Source organism: Petaurus breviceps, unplaced genomic scaffold, assembly GCF_028583685.1.
Source record: "Petaurus breviceps papuanus isolate PSGF00001 unplaced genomic scaffold, PetGlider_PUasm1.0 191, whole genome shotgun sequence".
NCBI lineage: Eukaryota > Metazoa > Chordata > Mammalia > Diprotodontia > Petauridae > Petaurus > Petaurus breviceps.
Window position 1 is genome coordinate 2,319,288 of NW_027185811.1, and position 22,760 is coordinate 2,342,047.

At 39.3% G+C, this 22,760-nt stretch overlaps 2 protein-coding genes across 3 annotated transcripts in view; both read left to right on the top strand.

Moving 5' to 3' along the window:
* Positions 1-16,870, top strand: part of LIMA1 (LIM domain and actin binding 1) — a 121,676-nt gene extending 104,806 nt beyond the window's left edge. For both annotated transcript variants that reach the window (XM_069092569.1, XM_069092570.1), the window contains 2 exons: positions 13,766-13,899; positions 14,628-16,870. In XM_069092569.1, the coding sequence (XP_068948670.1) occupies positions 13,766-13,899; positions 14,628-15,633 (1,140 nt within the window). In that variant the 3' untranslated portion in view covers positions 15,634-16,870. The remainder of the gene's footprint in view (positions 1-13,765; positions 13,900-14,627) is intronic.
* Positions 9-5,248, top strand: LOC138164644 (LYR motif-containing protein 1-like). The gene has a single exon (XM_069092572.1). It carries the CDS (start codon positions 4,006-4,008, stop codon positions 4,372-4,374), a length of 369 nt encoding a protein of 122 aa, XP_068948673.1. The 5' UTR covers positions 9-4,005; the 3' UTR covers positions 4,375-5,248.
* Positions 16,871-22,760: the final 5,890 nt, after the last annotated feature.

The window sequence follows — 22,760 nt, forward strand, 5'->3', positions numbered from 1 at the left end:
ATAGTAATCATTTATTTTTAAGGTATTGTAGCAATTAATAAGTAAAGCCAGTTATTCCTTAATTGTAATCTCCAGGGTTAGTTTATTTTTTTTCTCATGATAATAATTGCTCATGTTTATATAGTATTTTGTAGTGATGCCAGGTTCTAAATAAGAATACTTTTAATCAGTCAGCTTTCCCAGAAAATCTTTCGTCTTCTGCCCAGGTGTTAGTGCCGAGAGTTAAAAGTATATCATGAGCCTAATTAATATAGAAGAGTCACAAAAATCTTAAGAAAGATAAAGTTGCTTTGTTTCTCTTTAGAAAATAACAAAGGTTACTAATATATGGTAAATTGTGATTATTTAAGTATGGTTTCTGATTCTCTTGTTTTGAAAACAATCCTCAATCTCTAATGATCCTTAGCTTCTAAGGTCCATTTTTGATCTATAAGAGATTCCAAATTTAAAATTGAGTCATTTTCCCCCTAAGTATGTCTTTACCATTGTAAAATAGAACACCACACCCAAATATTATATGTTGTAGAAGGGAACTGGAGTGGTGGCTGGCTCAGCAGTAGCTACTGTTTTATTCAACACATTTGAGTGCCGGTTGTGTGCAGAGCCCTGCCAAGAATGAAGTTGTCTAGAAGCATAGTCTCATCTCCTTAGGAACTCGTAATGTCAAATCTAGTAGGTGCCAAGAAGGCACAAATACTATATCATCCAGCTGTGTGTTTGATGAGCTAACCTCCAGGATCAAATAGAATCTTGTTGTCATCTTTAAAGCTCTTCACAGCCTGCTTCCTTCTTCCCTTCCCTGTCTTCTTACACTTTTCCCTGTGATGAAGCTGTACTAGCCTATTTGCTGTTCTCTAAACAAGACACATCATTTCAGTCAGTAAACATTAAGCACTTTCTGTGCCAGGCACTGTGGCACATTGTGTGAACATCCATGCTCTCAGGGAGCACATTCTGATGGGAGAGATGACATGCAAACAGGTATATACAGACAGGCTATAGACAGAATAAATTGGAAGTAATCGGCAGAGGTCATTAGAATTAGGAAGAATTAGGAAATGCTTCTTGTAGAAGGTACAATTAGCTGAGACTTGGAGGAAGCCAGGAAAGCCAGGAGGAGATGAGGGAAGAGCATTGCAGGCACCAGAGCATGTAAGGAATGCTCTCTCTCTTTGTCCCTGCCTCCTGGATCGCTTTAAGACACAGATGAAATCCTGCTTTTCTAAGGGACTTTCCCAAATTCTCCCCTCTGGGCAGTCTCTGACTTTCAAGAACTTTCATTTTAGTAAGGGGAGGGACACATAAAAAGAAGTGGTGACCAGGAAGGGTTGGGTTAGGTTTAGTTTGGTTTGGAAGGTTACAAGGATGATGAGTGGAGGCTTAGGGAAGTAGATTGACGAACTCTTCCTGGAAGCATTTGGCAGTATCGATTTAATCAAAACCCCTGCCCTGAAGAGTAGAGGGAGGTGTGGTCATGTGGTTCCTAGAGGAACACCAATGCAGAGGTAGGCATCTGACAGCCAAGCAACCAACTGATGGAGACCACAGAAGACTACAAAAAGAGCTCTGATCTGGGTGTCAGCTTGTCTGGGAAGAAGATGGATGAGGAAGAAAGAATATTTCAGAAGCCCCAAGTTCAGGCTGAAAGAAATTAAACTGAGAGTCAGGAACCCTGGGTTCTAGTCTCTGCTCTGACGCTAAGTCTGTTTCCATCTTTGCCAAATATGGGAGTTGGGTAAGGTGGTCTTTATAACAGCCTGTGTGTTTATCAGATTTGGCCTCCCTTTGACTTCAACTCAGCTTAGCCAGTAAACATTTATTAAACTCAGCTTAGCCAGTTAACATTTATTAAACACCTACTATGTGTCAGCCTCATCCTAAGCCTTGGGAGCAGAAGCTAAATGGTCGTTCCTCTGTGAGCGTGAGCAGTCTGCTTCCTTCTGAGGTCTTCTGTAAAATGGAGTTGGACTAGATGATCTCCAGCTTCCCTCCTAGCTCTCACATTTTGTTCTGATACTTTGAGGGTTTGGGGTGGGTTTGCTTCAAGCCCTCTTTGTTCTAGGGCAGGAGTCCTTATTTTTTTTTGTGTCATGGACGCTTTTAGCAGTCTGTTAAAACCTACAGACCCCTTCTCAGCATAATGTTTAAAATAATTAAAGGAAATGCCAAATTTAAGTTAAAGATTAGTGAAATATCAAAGATAGTTTTTTTTTCTTATCCAACTTCATGGCCCCCCTGAAATCTATCCATGGATTCCTTGGGGATTCATGGACCCCAGGTTAAGAATCCCTGCTTCAGGGGCGGCCAGGTGGCACAGTAAGTAAGAGCACCAGCCCCGGTGTCGGGAGACCCGGGATTGGTTCCAACCTCAGATACTTGGCACCCACACAAAATAACTGGCTGTTATTTTGTTTTGTATTGAGCAAGTTACTTAACCCCAATTGCTTTAAAAAAAAATAATCCCTGCTTTAGAGCAGTAGTATCCAGTTCAAATTGAAATGGATCTCTGCAGCTATATTGATTTAGAAAGCCACACATTAATGTATTATCTGTGTTATATTGTATTTTTAAAATTTTATTGAGGGGGCTCACTTTGAGAAGTGTTCTGTGATTTGATCAGATGAGACTCTGGGAAGCTGTTGTTGAGAGCCCCCCGGCTTTGAAAAACCCAGATGTTGATTTGGTATGGATGTAATGGTTGGACAGTTTGGAAACCTGTCTACTTGATCTGTTTCTCTGTCTTGATAATTCTGTCTGTATACTCTGAAGTTTGGGGTGCTGACCTTTTTCCCCTGAACTAATAAGTAAACGATATATATTTGACTGATTAAAGTAAGCTTGTTAACCGATTTTGAGTTGTTTTCCTTTAGCAAAGCAGATATAAGAACCTGTGTTGGCAGCCACCCTGGGGACGCTGGGGTGCTTGCTGCTACAGATGGAAATTCAGACATGCCAGGTGCCTGACACCTTTAAAATTCTGTGCCAGTAAGATCTCCTCTGAAAATGCTTCTAGAGGTTACACAGTTGGCCTAGGAGAAGGTGCTTGTCAAGTTATGGATAAGATATCCCTGACTCCTTGGGTCCTTCCCCAGGTCTCCAAGGAGCCCATCAACTATGCCTGTGACTGTTAATGGCAGCAACAACCTCCAGCCCTTGGGCAGGAATTGCATAAATCTGGACTTCTTCCTTACATTTGTTCACCAACCATGCCCTTTGGCCCCAGTCAGGATGTTATAGACCTTGCAGGGTACTGGCCCACTTTCTCCTCTGTTAACTCAAACATGAACAATGGCAACAGGCTACAGTCAGTATCCCCAGTGCACATGGATCCTTTCATGGGAACTCAGAAAGAGATGGATCCTGAAGACCAACTACTGGCCTATGTCTCTACATTACAATGTCTTGACTCAGGATGGGTTGAAGAAAACTCTGAGAGGAAAAATGTATCCCAATGATTCAGGAAAGAATGACTCCCTCCTGGAGCCCTTCTGAATAAATTTTTTCCATTTTTAATCTCTGTTTTTCTGTGAATGTGAGGAGGGGAGTAGGAGATGATGTAAGTGGATTCTCTTCTATTCCTTAGTTCAAGTTTTTTTTAATTAATTAATTAATTCTTAGCTTTCAACATTCATTTCCATAAGATTTTTAGCTATAGGTCTGCTCCTCAGGACTCCTGACACTCTGTCCTCTTCTCCTTCGAACTGTGTGTGTGTGGGGGGGGGGGGGAAGGCAGGTGTGATGGATACAGTAAGTTCAAGAAGTATTACTGGCCACATAAGAAATGCTATTTCCATGATGAAAAGGAGATTCTCAAGGAAAGAAACAAGCTATCTACAGATGCACTCCTAACTCCAGTGTTGTCTACTCTGCCATAGTTCCAGCACTTAGTATGGTGCCTGGCACACAAATTCTTTGTGGATACAGAAAGAGATGCTGAGAACATAAGCCCAAAGAAATTTTGCCCAACCCAGCCATCACTTCCTCTTCTGCCCCTTAAAATTAAAGATGACAACAGCAACACGACAGGAAATTCTCAGTCTATACCACAGAATTTTCAGGATCACAAAGAGATGGCGTGCAGCTTCAGGGCAGATGGAGGACACTCTCAGAGAAAAGCAATACATTATAAATGAAGCCAGAATGTTGTTCCAGAAAAAGAAAAATCTTATGGATTCAGAACTAATTAAACAATATATAAATGAATGTACAGCAAGAATTGAAATAGGATTGCATTATCAGATCCCATATCCAAGGCCAATTCACCTGCCTCCAACGGCCCTCACTCCCCTACAGAGTTGTGGACTTCAAACCCAGGAGAAGCTAAGGAAACTTTCCAAACCATTATATCTCAAGTCTCACGATGAAGTTTCTTAATCCACGAAATAGGTTCTCTGTATGAACTGTGGGCCAGGCAGAGACTAAGCACAAACTAGATGATGAATCTTTTCTCCTTGACTTAAGTCCAGTCAGAGAATAGAAGGACAAATAACATGGAGTCTTTACTGGAATTTCTCTTAAACACTCAAAGATTTGGGTCCTTAATCTCAACAACACTAATTTAACGTCCTTGAATTTGTCAGTATCAGTGTGTTGCTACTAGATAGGAATATGCTAACTCACAAAGATTATTCCTAATCATGATCTTAGTAACATCTTAGATGAAAATCTGAACATAGCAAGAATTGAGTCTAAATTTAAATTTTAAAAATTAAAGTTTTTACCCAGCAAAACTATCATGTTTCAGGGGAAAATATGGTCATTCAGTGGAATAGAGGACTTAATGAAAAAAACAGAGTTGTATAGAAAATTTGACATTCAGATACGAGAAGCTTGAGAAAGTAAACAGGGAAAAGAAATCATAAGCCACTTACAAAGTTAAACTATTAACATTCCTACATGAAAAACAATAATTGTAACTTATGAAACTTTTCTCAGTATGAAAATAGTTAAAGGGAATAGAAACATATATGTCTATATTGGAAGGTATACAGGCATATGAATACATATGTGAATGTGTGTATATATGTTTACAGGTATACATAGAGGGCACAGGACCAATTTAATAGGAAGGGATGATACTTAAAAGGTGAAATTAAGAGGTGAGAGAGTAATATAACGAGAGGAGATGGAGAGAGACAGAATGAGGTAAACTATCTCATATAGAACAGGCAAGGGAAAATGGTTACAATGGAGGGGAAGAATTGGAAGGCAAAAGGGAATGAATGGGTCAACCTTATTCTCATTTAATTTGGCTTAGGGAGGGAATGACATACACACTAAATAGGGTATCTCACCCTACAGGAGAATAGGGGGGAAGGGGATGAGAGGGGGGATGATGGGAGGGAGGGGAGGGTGGGGGGGGGGAGGGAAGTTGGAAGCACTCACTTTTTAAAAAGGACAGGATCAAAGTAGAGAATAGAACAAGTGGGTGGTGGGATAGGAGGGAGGGAGGGAAATATAGTTAGTCTTTTACAATGTATCTTCTATGTTAATGTTTTGCATTAGCTACACATGTACAACCTATACTGAACTGCTTGTTTTCCCAGTAAGGGTGGGTGACAAGTGAGGAAGGGCATGAATCTGGAATTCAAAGTTTTAAAATCAAATGTTTAAAATTTTATATATATATATATATATGATTATTAATACTACTTTACATGTAATTGGGAAATAAGATATACAGGCACTGGGGCATAGAGATCCACCATGCCCTGCTGGAAAAGTCAAAGGGGGTATGGGAGAAGATATGGGAAGAGAGCAGATTGGAGGAGAGGATATCCTGTGGGGTGGTGGGTAGGGGGAAAATGGGGTGAAAATTTGTAACTCAAAATCTGGCGGAAATTAATGATGTAAATCAGAAGTTAAAGCATTTGAAAAATGAAAAAAAAAGAATAGCAAGTTGTAGATTGTAGATTTAGTTTCTTGTGCAATCTTTTTTCTACTATGTTATGTACGTGCTTATTTCATAAATTCTAAATAAATTAAATACAGATATAAAAAAAATTTATTGAACATTTCCCAGTTACATTTTAATCTAGTAGTGGAAGTTTGACACCTCTGCTCTGGAGTTTAACATCCTCCTCAATAATTAGGCTTCTTAGATGCTAAGGGAACTGACCTTAATTCCAAGTTATCAAAAATAACTAGTTAAAATAGGAAACTACATTGTCTTCTGCCCAGAGATGATGGCCTCAGTTGTTGCTTCATGATGGCCCAAGGACTGTGTCACCTCCTATCTCCATTCATCCACCAGGATTTGGTTAGTGATACCCCAGCTATAAAAAATCCTGGCAATAATAGTTGTTCTCACTAAGATGTACTTGAAATACCCTTTGCTCAGGGAGGGAAGTATCTCAGGATGAGCGGGTTTCTCAGCCCAGCCCTATTCCTCCAGGCCCTTTAGTCCCCATCCAGAGCAGAAACTTTTCTTTCTACTTCTCCAACATTCCTATGAAATGAATTTGGCTGGAGCTTTCCCCTTGCTTTGGGACTTTCCATAGAGATAGGATAGGTTATATGTGGATGCCCTTCACCATGACCACATTAGTCCTTGATTTTTGACTCTATTCTCAAACTTGGGGTTCTGTATTCAGACTAGATTGAAGCAGCCCAGCTGTCTGTGCTTTCAGGCCAAAGTCTAAAGCCTCCTAAAATGTAAATAGAACATAATCTAGGGATGTGAATCCTATTTAAAGCTACTAGTGCTACTTAGCACTGTTAGCATTTACTGCTTGCTTTATGAACCATTACTGATTTTTCATCCCAGCTCTGGTAAGAAACAAGCTCACTTTGTAGCCATAATCAGCTAAAAATAACTGGTTGCATAATAGATGTTTGTTGAAGACACTTTCGATCACCGAGTGTTCTTTGTCTATGGAAATTTATGTAATTAAAATAAAAGTTATTTGTCAAGAAAAATGTTTCTTGTTATCCCAAAGCCATTCCTTGGTTGTCTATTACTGTATTTAGGATTTTTATATTGGGGGCTTAACATACCGTAATTGCAATTTTTTTTGCAATTAAAGAAAAAATTATATACATATATATATACACACATATTTCCTCTTAAGGATTTGGAAGCATTTATCAACATTCTGTGGTTCGTTAGATCATTTATTTAGAGAAATTATTAATCATGTAAAGGTCACAGGTTCAATCTTTATAAGGGCCAATTAGTTTTCTACTTTTCTGTGACCATACAACGCATTCTTTCTCCAGCTAATATTTTTGAAAGTGTGTAACATGATCACAAGGGGAATAGGAAGAGTGTATGGTGATGGATCCATATAAATCCATCATTAAAATCTATTGGAAAAAGAAGTAAATACCCAATAATATCGGTTGTCATTCATATGTATGTGACATTATTTATGAGCAGTGGTTATGTACTTATTTATTACTTCACTTAATCCCCAAGTGTTTTCTATGTTTTGGAGTTTGGAATAGTGGGATACAAAAATTAATATCATTTCTCTCAAGTCAACAGAATGATGACAGAGAAGGATTAGGCATGGTATAGTGAAAAGAGCACTGACTTTGGAGTCAGAAGACTAGGTCTCAAATTCTATCTGTGTGACCTTCAGCTAATCTCTCTGGGCTTCAGTTTCCTTCTCTTCAAAATTAGTAAACTGGTCTCTGAGGTGCTTGAGTCGCTAGTGGTGCATTGGATAGAAGGCTGGGCCTGGAGTCAGGAAAACCTGAGTTCAAATCCAACATCAGACACTTACTAGCTGTGTGACCCTGGGCAAGTCATTTAAACCTTGTTTACCTCTGTTTCCTTAATTGTAAAGTGAGGATAATAATAGTACCTATCTCCCAAGGTGGTTGCAAAGATGAAATGAAGTAACAGTTTGGCACATAGTAGGTGCTATATAAATGCTTATTTCTTTTGTCTTTCCTCCTTTCTTTCCTTTCTAGATTTGTGAACCTATGGTCTTTTCTTTTTCCACAAAGAAACACATTTTGTTTTGGAATTTTTTTATTTCTAGGCTGTATAGAATATTCCCCTGGAAGTCAGAATTTGAAGTTTTTAATTACAGTTCTACTCTTAACTGTGTGAACTGATGAGGTCATTAAAACTTTGTTGTGCTTTCACAATATGTAAAGCAAGGTTTATAATACAGTCTCTTACCTACTGTTGTAAAAGTAAAGAAAATAATATTTAATGTAAGTATTGTCTTAAAGATTGTTTTGCCAAACAAAAGAGAAAAAGGAAGAGTGTAGGTTCACCATGGCAACAGTGACTTCTGGGTATTGATTATGTTCACTGTTATCCAAATTGATATGGGAGTGATTAGGGAAAAGGCTAACTGGGTCAAAGACAAAGAACTGGAAGCAGCAGCAGCAATCATATATACAGACTAGACATTGACCCATGTGGCATATAGACAAGTCAGAACACCCTGAGCTATAGGAAAGTACTAGGAACTCTTACAGAGAAAAGTCCTATATAAACTCCAGGTAATACTGTACCCTGATTGCTACAAACTGGGGCAGTGATTAAATAGGAGTAGTTAACTGTGCTATCTTCCTATGGAGAAAAGAGCTGTAAGTCAGCTATTCAATGCTGAAAGTATTTGGTGATAGGAAGAAAGCACTTTTCATTCCTATGGTCATAGGCATCTTTAAAAAGAAAGTGGTTCTGGGGCGGCTAGGTGGCACAGTGAATAGAGCACCGGTCCTGGAGTCAGGAGGACCTGCGTTCAAATGTGGCCCCAGATACTTAACACACAAGCTAGCCGTGTGACTTTGGGCCAGTCACTTAACCCCAGCTGCCCTCCAAAAAACAAAAAACAAAAAAACAAGAAAAAGAAAAAGTGGTTCTAGTTGAATGTGGGAGATCGTATGATACTAAATAACTGTTAAGAAGGTACTGCCGGTGTGGGTGCATTCTCCTAAAAGTTGCGTCTCTTTAAATACTAAAGTCTGAGTGATTTGAATGAGAACCTATCTAGTGAAGAGGCATTAGTTTTAAAACAAGGAAAAAATGTTACTCCTGGATGAGTCGCTACTTCCTTGTATTTACTGCAGTTGCAAGCACAGGGCTCCCAGTGTATCAGATGTTGTGTATTCATTGAAGGTTGTTACTATTTGTCTCTTCCAGCTTCTGTTTCCTGCTCCTGGTACCTAATTTCTGTTCCTGCCTTCTGCTTTCCTCCTAATGTGAGCTCAACTTGCAACTTTCTCTCAGGTTCTCCTTTCTATTAATTGTGCTTTAACCTCTGCCTATAGAAGTATTTTCTGTATGTGCATATTTGTAAAGAAAAGTATTGCTGCAGCTTTATTCCCTATAAACATACTAACATTTTCTCATCTCTATATATGTAATCCCTTCCTCCTACTCTAGCTTCACTAGTACTATTACCTATTCTGTTATTTATAGGCACTTGAATTATGTTCAGGATAATGCTTGTTGCCCCAGAATAGTAGTATTTACAAATCCTATAACTGAAAAGGGAGCTTTAGTTTGTATTTAATTTGATTGGGGCCTTTGTTCTATAACTGTTAACAGCATGCTTATTATGACTTAGATGAAGCTTTTCAGTAGTCTCAATTCTACCAGAATTTACTTATAATCATATTTACTGAACACCAGGACCCAGTCTTTTTAGTGTAAACCTAATTGAAGTTGTACACAGGCATTTCAGTTAGTTATATGTCAAATCTAGTTGTGATGAAAAAAACAATCCAAGCCCCAGTTGATATTAACATGATTACTTCCAGCAGTGTAAAATAAAGAAAATTGTATATAATGGAAGAATTTGAATAACCTTGTGGAATTGAAAGAAAATGTATAGATAACATTCCCCTTTTTTGTTTGTTGTTGAGTTTCTTAGGAAATTGCTTTCTGGCTGAAAGTAGGCTATTTCTAGCTTCCTTATTGTTACATCACTCAAATCCAATTTAGATGTTTATGACTAATTATTATATTATTTTACTATATTACCATTTTCCCCTCTTCCTTTTAAAATTCTTCATTCCCTCTCTGCTCCTCATTTTCTTTCTCCATTCTTCCTTTTGTAATAGTAACTTGACAACTGTGAGCACTGGTGTATAGGTCCTAAGTTCAGTTTTTTATCAATATTATGTCCCGCCCACAGCCATTTTATTATGAACCTAGCCTATTTGTTTAGGTTATTATAAGGATAAGGACTTTTCAATGATTTACTGAGTGTGTTTTCTACCAAGATCTTTGCTAATCATTCTGGTAACAGTTATGTTGCTTTTGATGTCAGTCTGAAGTTGTTCTAACCAGATCTTTCTACATCTATCACTTATAGGAGTGTTTACCATTGTAGGTATCAGGTTCTTTACCCTCTTTTGGTTCCTATATGGCCATTTCCCATCATATAAACTTTGGTTAGCACCCATGAGGTGGTAGATCACATTAGAACTTTGATACCTAATGTTTTACATTCTCAAGAAGTGGGAGTAGCAAGTTAACACCTTCTTGAATATATGAGAAACCTTGTATACTTTACATTCCATGTTGCACAAGAAGATAACTATGTTTTGACCTTTCAAGTATTTTAGTGAGTTAACAAATTTTCTTTTAGGTACATCCCCCTCTTTTCCCCTCCCCCACTCTATAAGCATTTTAAATTTTGACACTTTTAGAAATCTTATATCAGGTCATAGTCACACAATCCTGTAGTCTCTTGGAAAGACCTAAATTGGTACATCACTTGAGTTAGGGAGTTCTGAGCTGTAGTACAAAATTAATTGGTGTCCAAATTTAAGTCTGGTACAAATATGGTAAGCCCCTAGGGGTGTAGGACCATAAGACTGCCCAAAGACAGTGGAGCCACTACAGGGTGGAAAAACTGAGCATATTAAAGCTTCTGTGCAGAATAGCAAAGTGGGGTCAGACCATGAATGGCTACTGCAGTGCCACCCTGAAAGAGATAGAGAGACCAGTCTCATCATTTTAAAAAATAAACTTTTAAAGCCTTATAGAACTTAGAGTTCTTTTTAGTTTACGCCTGCTTCTGGACGATAATGTCCTGATAAAGGAGTTCCTGTCTATTTTACTTTGTTGCATTTGTACTGTGAGGTATTTGAGGGTGATTGGGTTGTTTGTTTGTTTTTTAAGTTTTATTGCCAGTTTGGTCAAATAGTTCTTGCCCAGCCAATTATAAACCAAAGAGAATAAAAGATACTTAATGAAAGTGTATTTTTCTGATTCCCAAAGTTGTGGCATTTTTGGCCATGAAACCAATGCTTCAGACAGAAGGAGACCAATGTTCCTTTCTTTTACTTGACTCTTCCTTCCTTGTGCTTGACATTTAAGGCAAATGTCTTCTTTCTTATGTTCAGTCAGTTGATCAGTAAACATTTATTAAGCACCTGCTATGTGCCCAGCACTGTGCTAAGTCCTCAAGATACAAAAAAGATAAAAGACAGTCTTTGACTTCAGGGAACTTACAGTCTTATGGGAGAGACAGTATGCAAACAAATATATACAAAGCAAGTTATATACAAGACAAATAGGAAATGATTAAAAGAAGGAAGGTGCTAAAAGGTGGCATTTTAATTGGGATTTAAAGAAAGCCAAAAAGGTCTGTAATCAGAGCAGAAGAGGGAGAGCATTCCAGGTATAGGGACAACCACAGAAAATGCCTGGAGCCAAGAAATGGAGTGTCTCAATTGTAGAAGAGCTAGGAGGCCAATGTCGCATGATCGAAGAGTATGTATAAGATATAAAAAGACTGGAAAGATAGGAGGGGCTAGATTATGAAGGGTTTTGAATGCCAAACAGAACATTCTGTATTTGCACCTGGAGGCAATAGCAAGCCACTGGAATTTATTGAGTAGGGGGAATGACACGAGCATACCTTCACTTTAGGAAAATCACGTTGATGGATGAATGGAATGGGGAGAGACTTGAAGCAGGAAATTGCATAATCAAGGTGTGAGGTGATGAGGGTCTGCACCAGGGTGGTGGCAGTGTCAGGAGAGAAGGGCACATATTCAAGAGATGTTCCAAGGTGAAATTGATGGGCCTTGGCAGCAGCTTGGATGTGAGGGTGAGTCATAGGAGTCCAGAATGGCTCCTGGGTTGCAAGGGATTGGTAGGATGGTATTGCCTTCTACATTAATAAGGAAAATGGGATGGAGGGTGGGGGGATGAAAGATGATATCTTCTGTTTTGAACATCTATTTCAAGATGACTGAAAGGCAAGTCAGCTTAGAGTTTGGGACAAGATAAGTATATTTGAGCATCCTCAGCACAGAGATATTAATTAAATCCATGAGAGCTGATGAGAATCACCAAGTGAAGTAGCATAGAAGGAGAGGAGAAAAGGGCCCCAGGACAGAACCCTGAGGGACATGTACTATTAGAGAGAGTGATCTGGAGGAGGATGCAGCAGAGGAGACTTCATATAGCTAGGAGAACCAGGAGTCCCAAAAACCTAGAGAAAAGATAGTGTCAGGGAAGAGAGAGTGACCAACAGTGTCAAAAGCTGCAGACAGGTCAAGGAGAATGAGAACTGATAAAAGAGATCATTAATAGCTCTGGAGAGAGCAGTTTCAGTGGAATGATATGGTTGGAAGCCAGATTGTAAGGGGTTAAGAAGAAATCGAGGGGCAGCTAGGTAGCACAGTGAATAGAGCACCAGCCCTGGAGTCAGAAGGACCTGAGTTCAATCCAGCCTCAGACACTTGACATACTTACTAGCCATGTGACTTTGGGCAAATCACTTAACTCCAATTGCCCTCCAAAAAGAAAAAAAAGAGATCAAAAGGAATGGGGGAGAGAAGAAGAAAAAAAGGGGGGGTACATGGTAACTTTATTATATATTTAAAAGGAATAGCAAGTTGTACATAATAGATTTACAGTTTCATGTACAATCATCTTTTTTCCTATTCTACATGCTATGGAAATTCTTGTTTTATTTCTCAAGTTCTGAATAAAATAAAAGAAATATTTTTTAAAAAAAGAAGAGATTGAGAGGAGAAAATGTGATGGCATCTATCATAGACTTTTTGAGGGGTTTAGCTACAAAGGGTAGAAGAGAAACAGGACAAGAGTTAGCAGGGGGTGTAAGGATCAAGTGAGGGGAGACCCGGGCATGTTTGTAGGTAATAGCAAATGAACCATTAGAGAGGGAGAAATTGAAAAGGAGTAAAAGAATAGGGATGGCAGAGGGGGGCAGTCTCTTGGAGATAAGATGGAAAGGGATCTCTTCAGCATGTAAAGGAGTTAGTCTTCGTACAGAGTAAGGCCTGTTCATCATTTTAAAATGAGGAGGAGAGAGTGTCAGAAGTGAGAGGAGATGAGGAAGAGAGAAGAGGGATTTCATGACAAATAGTCTCAGTTTTTTCTGTTTTTAAAATACGAGGTAAAGTTTTCAGCTGGAAGAATGAGGAGAAGGGGGGAGGAGCCATGGGAGATTTGAGGAGGGCTTTAGAATAGTCACTGTGGAGAGCAGCATAGCTATAGTGAGTTGATAGGGGACATGCAGTAGCATTGCCTGCTGTTGTTGACATGTTCTCCTAATCTCATTCTCCTTACATCCACCCACAACGTTTTGTGGCTTATCCCCTTTTGGATATCCAGACTTCTCTTCACCTGGGCTCAGCAGTTGGTACAACTCAAAATTAGCAAGGTGATTTGGGAGAGGTAGACAGGAGACACTCTTGCTGTTAGGGAGTTAGGGTTAAAGTCACCTGCTAATGAGTGTTGTGGTTTGGGCTTCACCTCAGCAAAATTTGAACACAAGTATTTACTAATCTCTTCACTTATCCTCTCCCTGTTACTTAGAAATTCCAGCTGCCTGCAAAAGAGCCCTGTGTGGAATGTCAGAAAACAGTGTACCCGATGGAGCGCCTCTTGGCCAACCAGCAGGTGTTTCACATCAGCTGTTTCCGTTGTTTCTATTGCAACAACAAACTCAGGTAAGCCAGATAAAAGCAAGGCATCCCCATATTCCACCCCCCATGTAATTTTGGTTTTCACTAGATGTTGGCTTTTGAAAAAAAATGGCAGTAAATGGCAATGTGCTTCCTTTGTGTGAAAGCACTTTGAAAAAGTGAAAAGCATCATACACATGTATGGAGATAATGTTAACATTTCATAATGACAGTGGAATTTGAACCTTTTGAATACGAATAACCATAATTTAGGACTAGAAGTAATTTGTATTATAGTAAGTCCAGGCCAACTAATATATATCATAAAAATTTTAAAACTGGAAAGGATTTCAAGATTCAGTCCATCAAATCTAACTGCTTGCTTCCAAGGAGGTAGTTATATTTGTGGTTAAAAAATTAGGAAAATGTAATTCAGGAAGAATTCCTGTAAGAAGTAATTGTTTAAAAGTTGAGTTTTTTAAAGAAAAGAATACGTAGACTAGCAAGCATGTTTCAGGTTCAATGATGACATTACAAAGGTTCCGAGATGAGAAAGAACAAATTATGTGAATGAAGTGTACAAAAAACACAAGCTAGAGTCCAAGGTGACTGAATTAGCCTTTTGATAAGCTTTTCAAAATATGACCTTTGAATGTGTTTCCTCATCGGGTCCATTTTTAAAACGCTGAAATTTTATAGAAGGCCAGGTTATGGCCTTCTGTGTAATTGCGTTTACTGTATACTAACTTTATGCTGCTTTTAATTGCTAACAGTCTAGGAACATATGCATCCTTACATGGGAGAATCTATTGCAAGCCTCACTTCAATCAGCTCTTTAAATCTAAAGGCAACTATGATGAAGGCTTTGGACATAAACCGCACAAGGATCTATGGGCAAGCAAAAATGAAACTGAAGATTCTCCAGAGAGGCCAACCCAGCTTCTAAGTTCAGCTGCGAGTCCCCAGAACCCAGGAGTTGAGGATGCTCCCATTGCCAAGGTGGGTGTATTGACTGCCAGTATGGAAGCCAAGGCTACATCTCAGCCAGAAAAGGAAGACAAACCAGCTGAGACAAAGAAGCTGAGGATTGCTTGGCCACCTCCAACAGAACTTGGTAGTTCAGGAAGTGTTTTGGAAGAAGGGATCAAAATGCTGAAGCCTAAATGGCCTCCTGAGGATGACCTCAGCAAGCCAGATACTCCAGAGGACGTAGACCTGGATTTGAAAAAGCTAAGAAGATCGTCTTCACTGAAAGAAAGAAGTCGCCCCTTCACGGTAGCAGCATCGTTTCGAGGCACATCTCTCAGAGGCCCCAAAACTCTGTCTCCCCCTGTTAGGAGAGACTGGAACATGCAAGAACCGAGTGGGAAACTGGAGGGTAGTACAGTGTTGGAGAGAAAACAGATAAAGAAAGGCAAAGTCAAGGAGAATGGGAATGTGGAGAAAGCAGACTGGAAGAATGAAGCTATGGAAGAGAAAAGGAAGAGCAGGGAAAGCCCTGGTATGGAGGAAAGGGATGATAAGTTTGTAGAGAATGGTGCAGATATATGTGAAGATGTGAACACACAACATCAGTCTTCACTCAAACCAAATTCTTCCAACTATGTGGGTAACAGACCCATCACAGAATTTGCAACTTCTCAGAATCAGAAGTCTCAGGATGTGGGATTCTGGGAAGAAGAAATAGAAGAGTTATCAGTAGAAGAGCAAATAAAGAGGAATCGGTATTACGATGATGATGATGATGATGATGAAGATGAAAAACAGATTGGCCTTTAACTAGAAAATTTTCAAAGGTGCTGGGCCTTAAATTGGTAATAGTGTTAGTAAGCAGCTGCCATCTGTGAAAATGATGCTTTAACTGCACATCAACTGATAACCTTAGAACTATGATTTATATGGAAGTAAATTTGATATGAAAATGCAGTGGGTGGCATTTCCAGCTTGCACAGTACCTCTTCTTAAGTTATTAGCTGCTTCAGATAAACCCCGTATTGCTACCCAAATGAAAATAAATGCAAGAGATCTTGTTACTTAAATCCTTTGATTTCAGGCAAAGATAATACATGCATTAAGTACTTTGTACATTCAAGGACAAAAATTACACTAAATGATTTTCTTCAGAATTTCCTTGTGATCCAAAAAAACAGGATTACAGCCAGATTTCAGTGACAAACCATTACTTTTACAGACACTACCATGGACTAGGGATCAGTTCAGAAGGGACTTAGAAGCCTAACAATTATGACTGAATGCACTTTAGTATAAAGGGCACAAATAGTATATTTTCTAATGAAAAATTTAATTGCTTAGTATTCATCCAAGTGATCAAATTTTTAGTCTCTTTAAAAATAAATTCACTTTTCCTTTAAATCAGTTTAAAATAAATAAATGTACTGTTTTGCATTTTCCAAGCCACATTCTGTAATGAAATTGTTAGGGGATAACACCAGCAATCTTTGTGGAGTGTCTTGAGGGGATTGACATTCATCCTTAGGCAACAATGTTGGGGGTGGGGAGGGTCTAGCTGTCACCCAAATAAAATACAGCATTTGCCAAGGAGTTTTGACATCTTTGCAAAAAACTGTTAAATATCCTTTCTCTGTAATATTCATGTTCCCTGTAATTTACTTAATGTAACAACATTCTTGAGACTCTTAAAAAACCTGGACCTCTGTGGAGACTCCATTTTTAATACCTAATTAGCTCTGAAATGTATGTTATGTTAAAGACAATATTCGCAGTGTAAAGCTAGACCGTCATCCTTTTTCTTGGAACTTGTTTCTAGTGTTAAGATTTCTGAACACTTCACATGTGATTACATTTATTTTACATAATTTATACTCCAGCTTGGGGTGGGGGGGAGGGGTTTAAACTGTAGGACTCTTTTGTACTGTATCTTTAGAAATTTAGTTCTTATTATATTTTTTAGAGATGTAAAATATTCTGCTTTCTTACCAATATTGCTCATAATGAAACATTTTTATCCAATAAAGCTTTCCATTTACATTTAAAACTTTTCTGATTGTCTTTTTTTTTTTGCTCATACTTTGTTAGGATCTCCTAAATCATTATTCTTCCCACAGTTGTCAAAGAGGAGGCAAAAACAGAAATCTTGAGCTACCACATGGTGATGTGGTGTCTTCCAACCAATAGGTGGTGGTAATGGGCTGCTCTTTGAACTTTAGCAAGCATATGAAGCTACATTTTGTATTGTTTGGTTCTTGTAATTTCAAGCCAATATCTAGTGCCCTCCTTGTCACCACACACCTTTTGTCTTGGATTTATAGATGTTCTGCAAATCATCCATTCTGTGTTATATCCTTTGTGATGCCTAGTTGCTGTTTGCAAAGACCTTGGTAATAAGTAAGTACATTCCACAGCTTGGAAACAAAATGTAAATACTGTTAAGTCCCTGGGGTTCAGTTCAGGCTCCTGAGCTCAGCAGAATTGTCTTCCTAATTTTTTACGCGGTAGGGCAAAAGCTGTATATAAATCTCAGAAGCTCTTGCTCACATGTTTAAGTGCCTTCAGTTTAACTAGCCATGGCTTAGTGTGTATGACAATTTGATGAAGAAAAATGAAAAGTAAGGATTGTGTTAAAAAACCATCATCCACAAATGTTCAGGAAGCATTTATTTATTTCACTAAATCTTAGAGATAATGGGTCATCAGAGTCCAACTTTTTCCTCTTATTTATGAATCTATAAAATCCTTGATGTGTGATCTTTTACCCTTTGCTTAAAATATCTCTAGGGATGGGGAACTTGGATTTCATTATCTCATTTGAAGTAGTATGTAATATCCTTTGTAAGCCTTAAAGCTCTATGTAAATGTTAGAAAATACATACAAAAACCATTCCATTCCATTTTTGAAATGGACTTGTTAGGAATTAATACTGAACTGTGACTCATCACTTCTACTCATTAATCCTTTTTCTTCCTTCTGGAACCAAGCAAAATCAATCTATGCCCTCTTCCCAAAGGAACCTCTATATATTTTGGCAACTCTGAACTGATATTAAGTAGTCAAAGGAAAGCCCTGCTTTTTGCCTTCCGAAATCTCTCACTCACTCACACACACACACAGTTATATACAGAAAAGACATACGTTGAGCATGTCATGTGGTTGAGTGGGATGGTGTGCTCTACAAGCTCCTAAAGGCAGCTTTGCTGCTGTTGTGTAAACAAGGAGCAGGGAGAGTTGAAGCAGATGGCCATTGGTGGCTGGGATGCTGAGGAAGAGAGGATGGGACTGGACATGGTTTAGCTCGAGCACCATGTCAGCCTCACCAGTTTGGCACTGGGTAACTCCTTCTAGGGCAGCTAGGTGTTATAGTGCCAAACCTAGAGTCAGGAAGACTTATTTTCCTGAGTTAAAATCTGGCCTGGGCCACTTTAGTAGCTGTGTGACCCTGGACTAGTCACTTAACTCTGTCTCAGTTTTTCCTCATCTATAAAATGAGCTGGAGAAGGAAATGGGAAACCACTCCGTATTTGCCAAGAATATCCCCATGGGGTCAAGAAGAGTTAGACAACAACAGCAGCAATTCCTGCAAGCATCCAATTTATTGGTTGCCCAGTGGTTCTTTAGAATTTGCAACCATTGTCTGTCATTGACTGGGTGCTTGAAATTAGGCTGAATTCTTAAAGCTAACATTTGCAAAGGCCACATTCAGTTGGTGGCATGCTGTGCCTTTTTGGTCCCTGGAATGCTGTCCCTTAACTCTGCCACCTAGTTTCCTGGCTTCATGAAAGAATCAGCTCGGATCCCACCCCGTGAAATAGATCTTTCTCAACCTCCCCTACTGCTGGTCCATCCCTCTGAGATGGTCTTCCTTTTACACTGTATACATTCTGTATATACTTAGTAGTTTGCGCATTGTCTTCCCCATTAGAATGAGAACTTGCTGCTGCCAGAGAACCAAGTTTTTACCTTTCTTTGTGTCCTCAGTGCTTGGCATCTATTAAGTGCCTAGCACATAGTAGGCACTTAATAAAAACTTGAAGACAGCATGGTATGCACACACAAAATGATCACTCGATCCAGTGGAAAGCCTGACAACACCAGGCATATTTGATAGGGGGGAAAACTAAAGAGATAATATTGCAGTCGCCTTCCAAACCTGACAAGTGATAGCAATCTTGAATGTCCGGTGTTTCAGTCTTGTGATCCAAGCCTTTATGTTGATGAAGCAGGAGAGCCTCTAGCTCATGACTGATGCTTAAAGGTGACAATTCTTCCTGGTCCAGTCATGTCCAGTTCAAATAATGTCAACATATTTGATCATTTATATAAAAGCGTGCCTCCCAAGAAGTAAAATGTGTTCTCTTTGAGATGGAGGTGGAAAGTGTTGAAGCAACTTTAAGTAGTCGAGATTATGTGTCTTTTGATGTGGTATAGTGAAAAGACCCCTGAAATGACAGAATCAGCAGCCCTGACTTGAAATCCCAGCTCTCCCAGTGAACTGTGTGACTGACCAGGTTGCTTGGCCACTCTGAGCCTCAGCTTCCTTCTTAACAGAGGTATAAAACATTCATTATGTAGGCTTTGTTTTGAGAAAACACACACACACACACACACACACACACACACACACACACGAGATGGGGCAGCTAGGCCCTGGAGTCAGGAGGACCTGAGTTCAAAGGCGACCTCAGACACTTAACACACTAGCTGTCACTTAGCCCCAGTTGCCCTGCCTTCCTCCCTCCAAAAAAAGACAAAAAAAAAAAAAAAAGCAGATAAATGTAAAGCACTATATAAATGATCAATTATCACATACAAAGTTAACATTTTCTTTGAGGATACCTTGAGGCTTACACAGTTTACCACTGGACAAGAGATAGTATTTGCTCCATTATTTGAATTATTTATAGAATACAGAGTATTTTCAGTCTTGCTTCTCTAGGAGGAAAAACAGCATTACCTAAAACTCTATTGGATAAAATAACCCTTTTCTGCTTTGCTTTGGTCCAGTTGTGCTGAACCTTTCTCTGATACACTCAATACATGCTTTAGTTGGTTATAAAGTTACCTTATCTCTTCTTTTGTAAGAGATACAGATTTAATTCTTTCAATCTACTTTCAGATCAATGTAGTCAGCTTCTTGTGGTAATTAACCTTGTAAGTGGCTATAGTTAGGTGTTTTATTAAACAAGTATAAAGTTCCCAGGGCATAAGGCACCTCAGGGCTCAGAGTTCTCAACCTTTGTTCCGTGACAGTTTGGGAGCTTAGCCAGTTACAGTCCCTCCGCCTTCTCATTTAACCTTTAAAATCCAAAACTAAAGTATAAAAGTGTTGCAGTTACAGATCCAATGTCATTTTAAACCTCACCTGTTGATTTTTACTCCTTTAGGCTATTCTGTGCTTTTCTCAATTTACTCTGATTTCATTCAAAAAGCATTTATGACTGCTCTACTGATAGGCATTGGAGATAAAAATTCAAAAGTGAGAAAGTTTCTGCCCTTCCAAGCTTACATGTTACTAGGAGATGCAATATAGCCACAGATAAATAAATTTAAAATATATACAATAAATCCACAGCAGTTTCTGGAGGGAGAACCATTAATGGGCTCCAGCTTCCTCCCAAGATGAGCACTTGACTTAGTTGGTCAGCCTTAAATACCTTTTAGAAAGGGATATTGTTCTCAGTAAACATCCCCAACTCTGAGACAGCCCCTCCCCCAAGAACATATAGAATCCAAGAGAAAATGGATTCAAGTTTAGATTCTCAAGTTGCAAATCAGTAATTCAGGACCTATGGGAAGCTAGGTGGTGAAGTAGATAAAACACTGGGCCTGAGTTCAAATATGACAACTCAGGTCCTAGGTGTTGAAAGTCCTTTTCTGCTATTAAAGTTCACTTTAAGCATGATGAATTTTTGTCCAGTGATCCTTGGCTCCCATTGCAGAACCCTGCCTCCAACTGATCCAGGGATGCCATTTAAGACATTGGAAAGATGGGAAGTCCAGCATTCTTGGGACTCTGAAACTTGGGAGGCCCTTATCCAGCCAAACTGGAAGGTGAAAGGGAGAAGAGAGAAGACTTGGCCATAGCTGAAGCTAAGCTTTCTTCTCGGCCCTTCTCCTAACCCCTAGTGGTTCCTTCTCAGGGGGTTCAGCTAGAGCCCCATAGTCACTCCAATATTTTAAATTCTCCCATTCTAGCTAAATCATTAAATGTTTTTATACAAAACCCAGAGAGTGTAATAAAATTCCCTAGTCAATTAGAATAGACCTCTTGTCTTGCCATTTCATTTCATTAGATGGCTATCAAAGACTTTTCATGCTTAATCTCATCCTCTATGATTGATCAATTGATCAAGATGAGTTCTTACTAAGATAAGGTATCAAGCCTAAAAATTGGTGAGGTATTTTGGGGCCTATTCTTTTTTTTCTTTTTCTTTTTGGAGGGCAGTTGGGGTTAAGTGACTTGCCCAAAGTCACATGGCTAGTTTGTGTGTTAAGTGTCTGAGGCTGAATTGAACTCAGGTCAGTGCTCTATTCACTGCACCAACCTACCCGCCCCATTTGGGGCCTATTCTTACATCAGTGATCTCCTAATTGCCATATATTGACCTCATCTTTTTTAGATTCTCTGTCATTTGGCATTTCTGACCACCCTCCTCTTCCTCTCTGGGTTTCGTAAGACTGTTCTCACTTGGTTCTCATTTTAGTTATCTGACTGCTCCTTCTCAGCCTCCCATCATACATGTTATGCCCACTGTGGGTGTCCCCAAAGGCTTTGTCTTGGGACCTCGTCTTTTCTGTGTACTGTACTCTCAGAAACTTTTATCCACTCCTATGAGTTTAATTATCATCTCTATGCATCTAAATCCCAGATTTATATATCTATCCCCTAATCTCCTGCCTGAGCTCCAAGTCCAGTTTCACTATATTAAATGGATGTCCCAAAATCCAGGTTTGAAACTTCAGTGTTATCCTTGACATCTCACTATGAACCGTCCCCCACCCCCACCCCCAATATCCAATCAGTTACCGTATCTTATATCTCCCTCTACTGTATCTCAAGTGTGCTCCTCTCTACTCACACAGCGATACCCTAGTTCAGGTCTTCGTTACCTCCCTCCTGGACTACTGCAATTAACTTCTATGTGGCCTCTCTCCAGACCTCTCCCCATCCAATCCATCTTCCACACAATTGACTAAGGGATTTTCCTAAAGATAGGTCTGATTACACCGTTCATATCCAGTAAACTCTCAGGGCCCTCTATTGCTTCTAGGAGCAAATATGAACCATTCTACGTTTAAATCTTCTCAACCTGCCCCTTCCCTATCTTTCCAAAAGTCTTACATGTTAACACTTAATGTGTAGTTAATGTGCAACATGTCCCTCTTCTTGAACACTGGGATCAAGCTCAAGCTGGCCCATAGGTGCATTTCCCATTTTTAGGTCTCAGAGCTGGCTGCCCCTTCCCCTGCTGCCCACCCCGGGCCAGAAATGCACTCCATCTTCTCTGTGATGTCTTGGAATTCCTGCATTCCCTGGAGACCCAGCTCGCTTGACCCTTCCATCAGGCCTTTCCTGGTCTTCCCACTTGCTAGTGAACTCCCATCAAAACTGTGTATTCATTTCACATTTAAGTATGTATGTAGTTATGCATATATTGATGTTGTACACGGTTATATATGTTCATATTGTTCCTCCATCGGACTGTAGTCATTTATGGTTTTGGATGAGCAAGGCTTAATTTGTGGTATGCATTTATTGACTGAGGGATTAATTTAATCCTGCCCAATTTCTTTCCATCAAACCCTGAAAGTGGGGATAGGTAAGAGTTAATGGAATGTAAGCCTCTCTTGAATGTCTCTTCCTTCTAAGCGCCTTCCCTTAAAATGCCTAAAGAGTATCTAGGTATTGGAAGGTTGGGTCTTGGAAGGG

Coding starts and splice junctions, on each gene's coding strand:
- LOC138164644 (XM_069092572.1), top strand. CDS start 4,006: ATGACAACAGCAACACGACAGGAAATTCTCAGTCTATACCACAGAATT.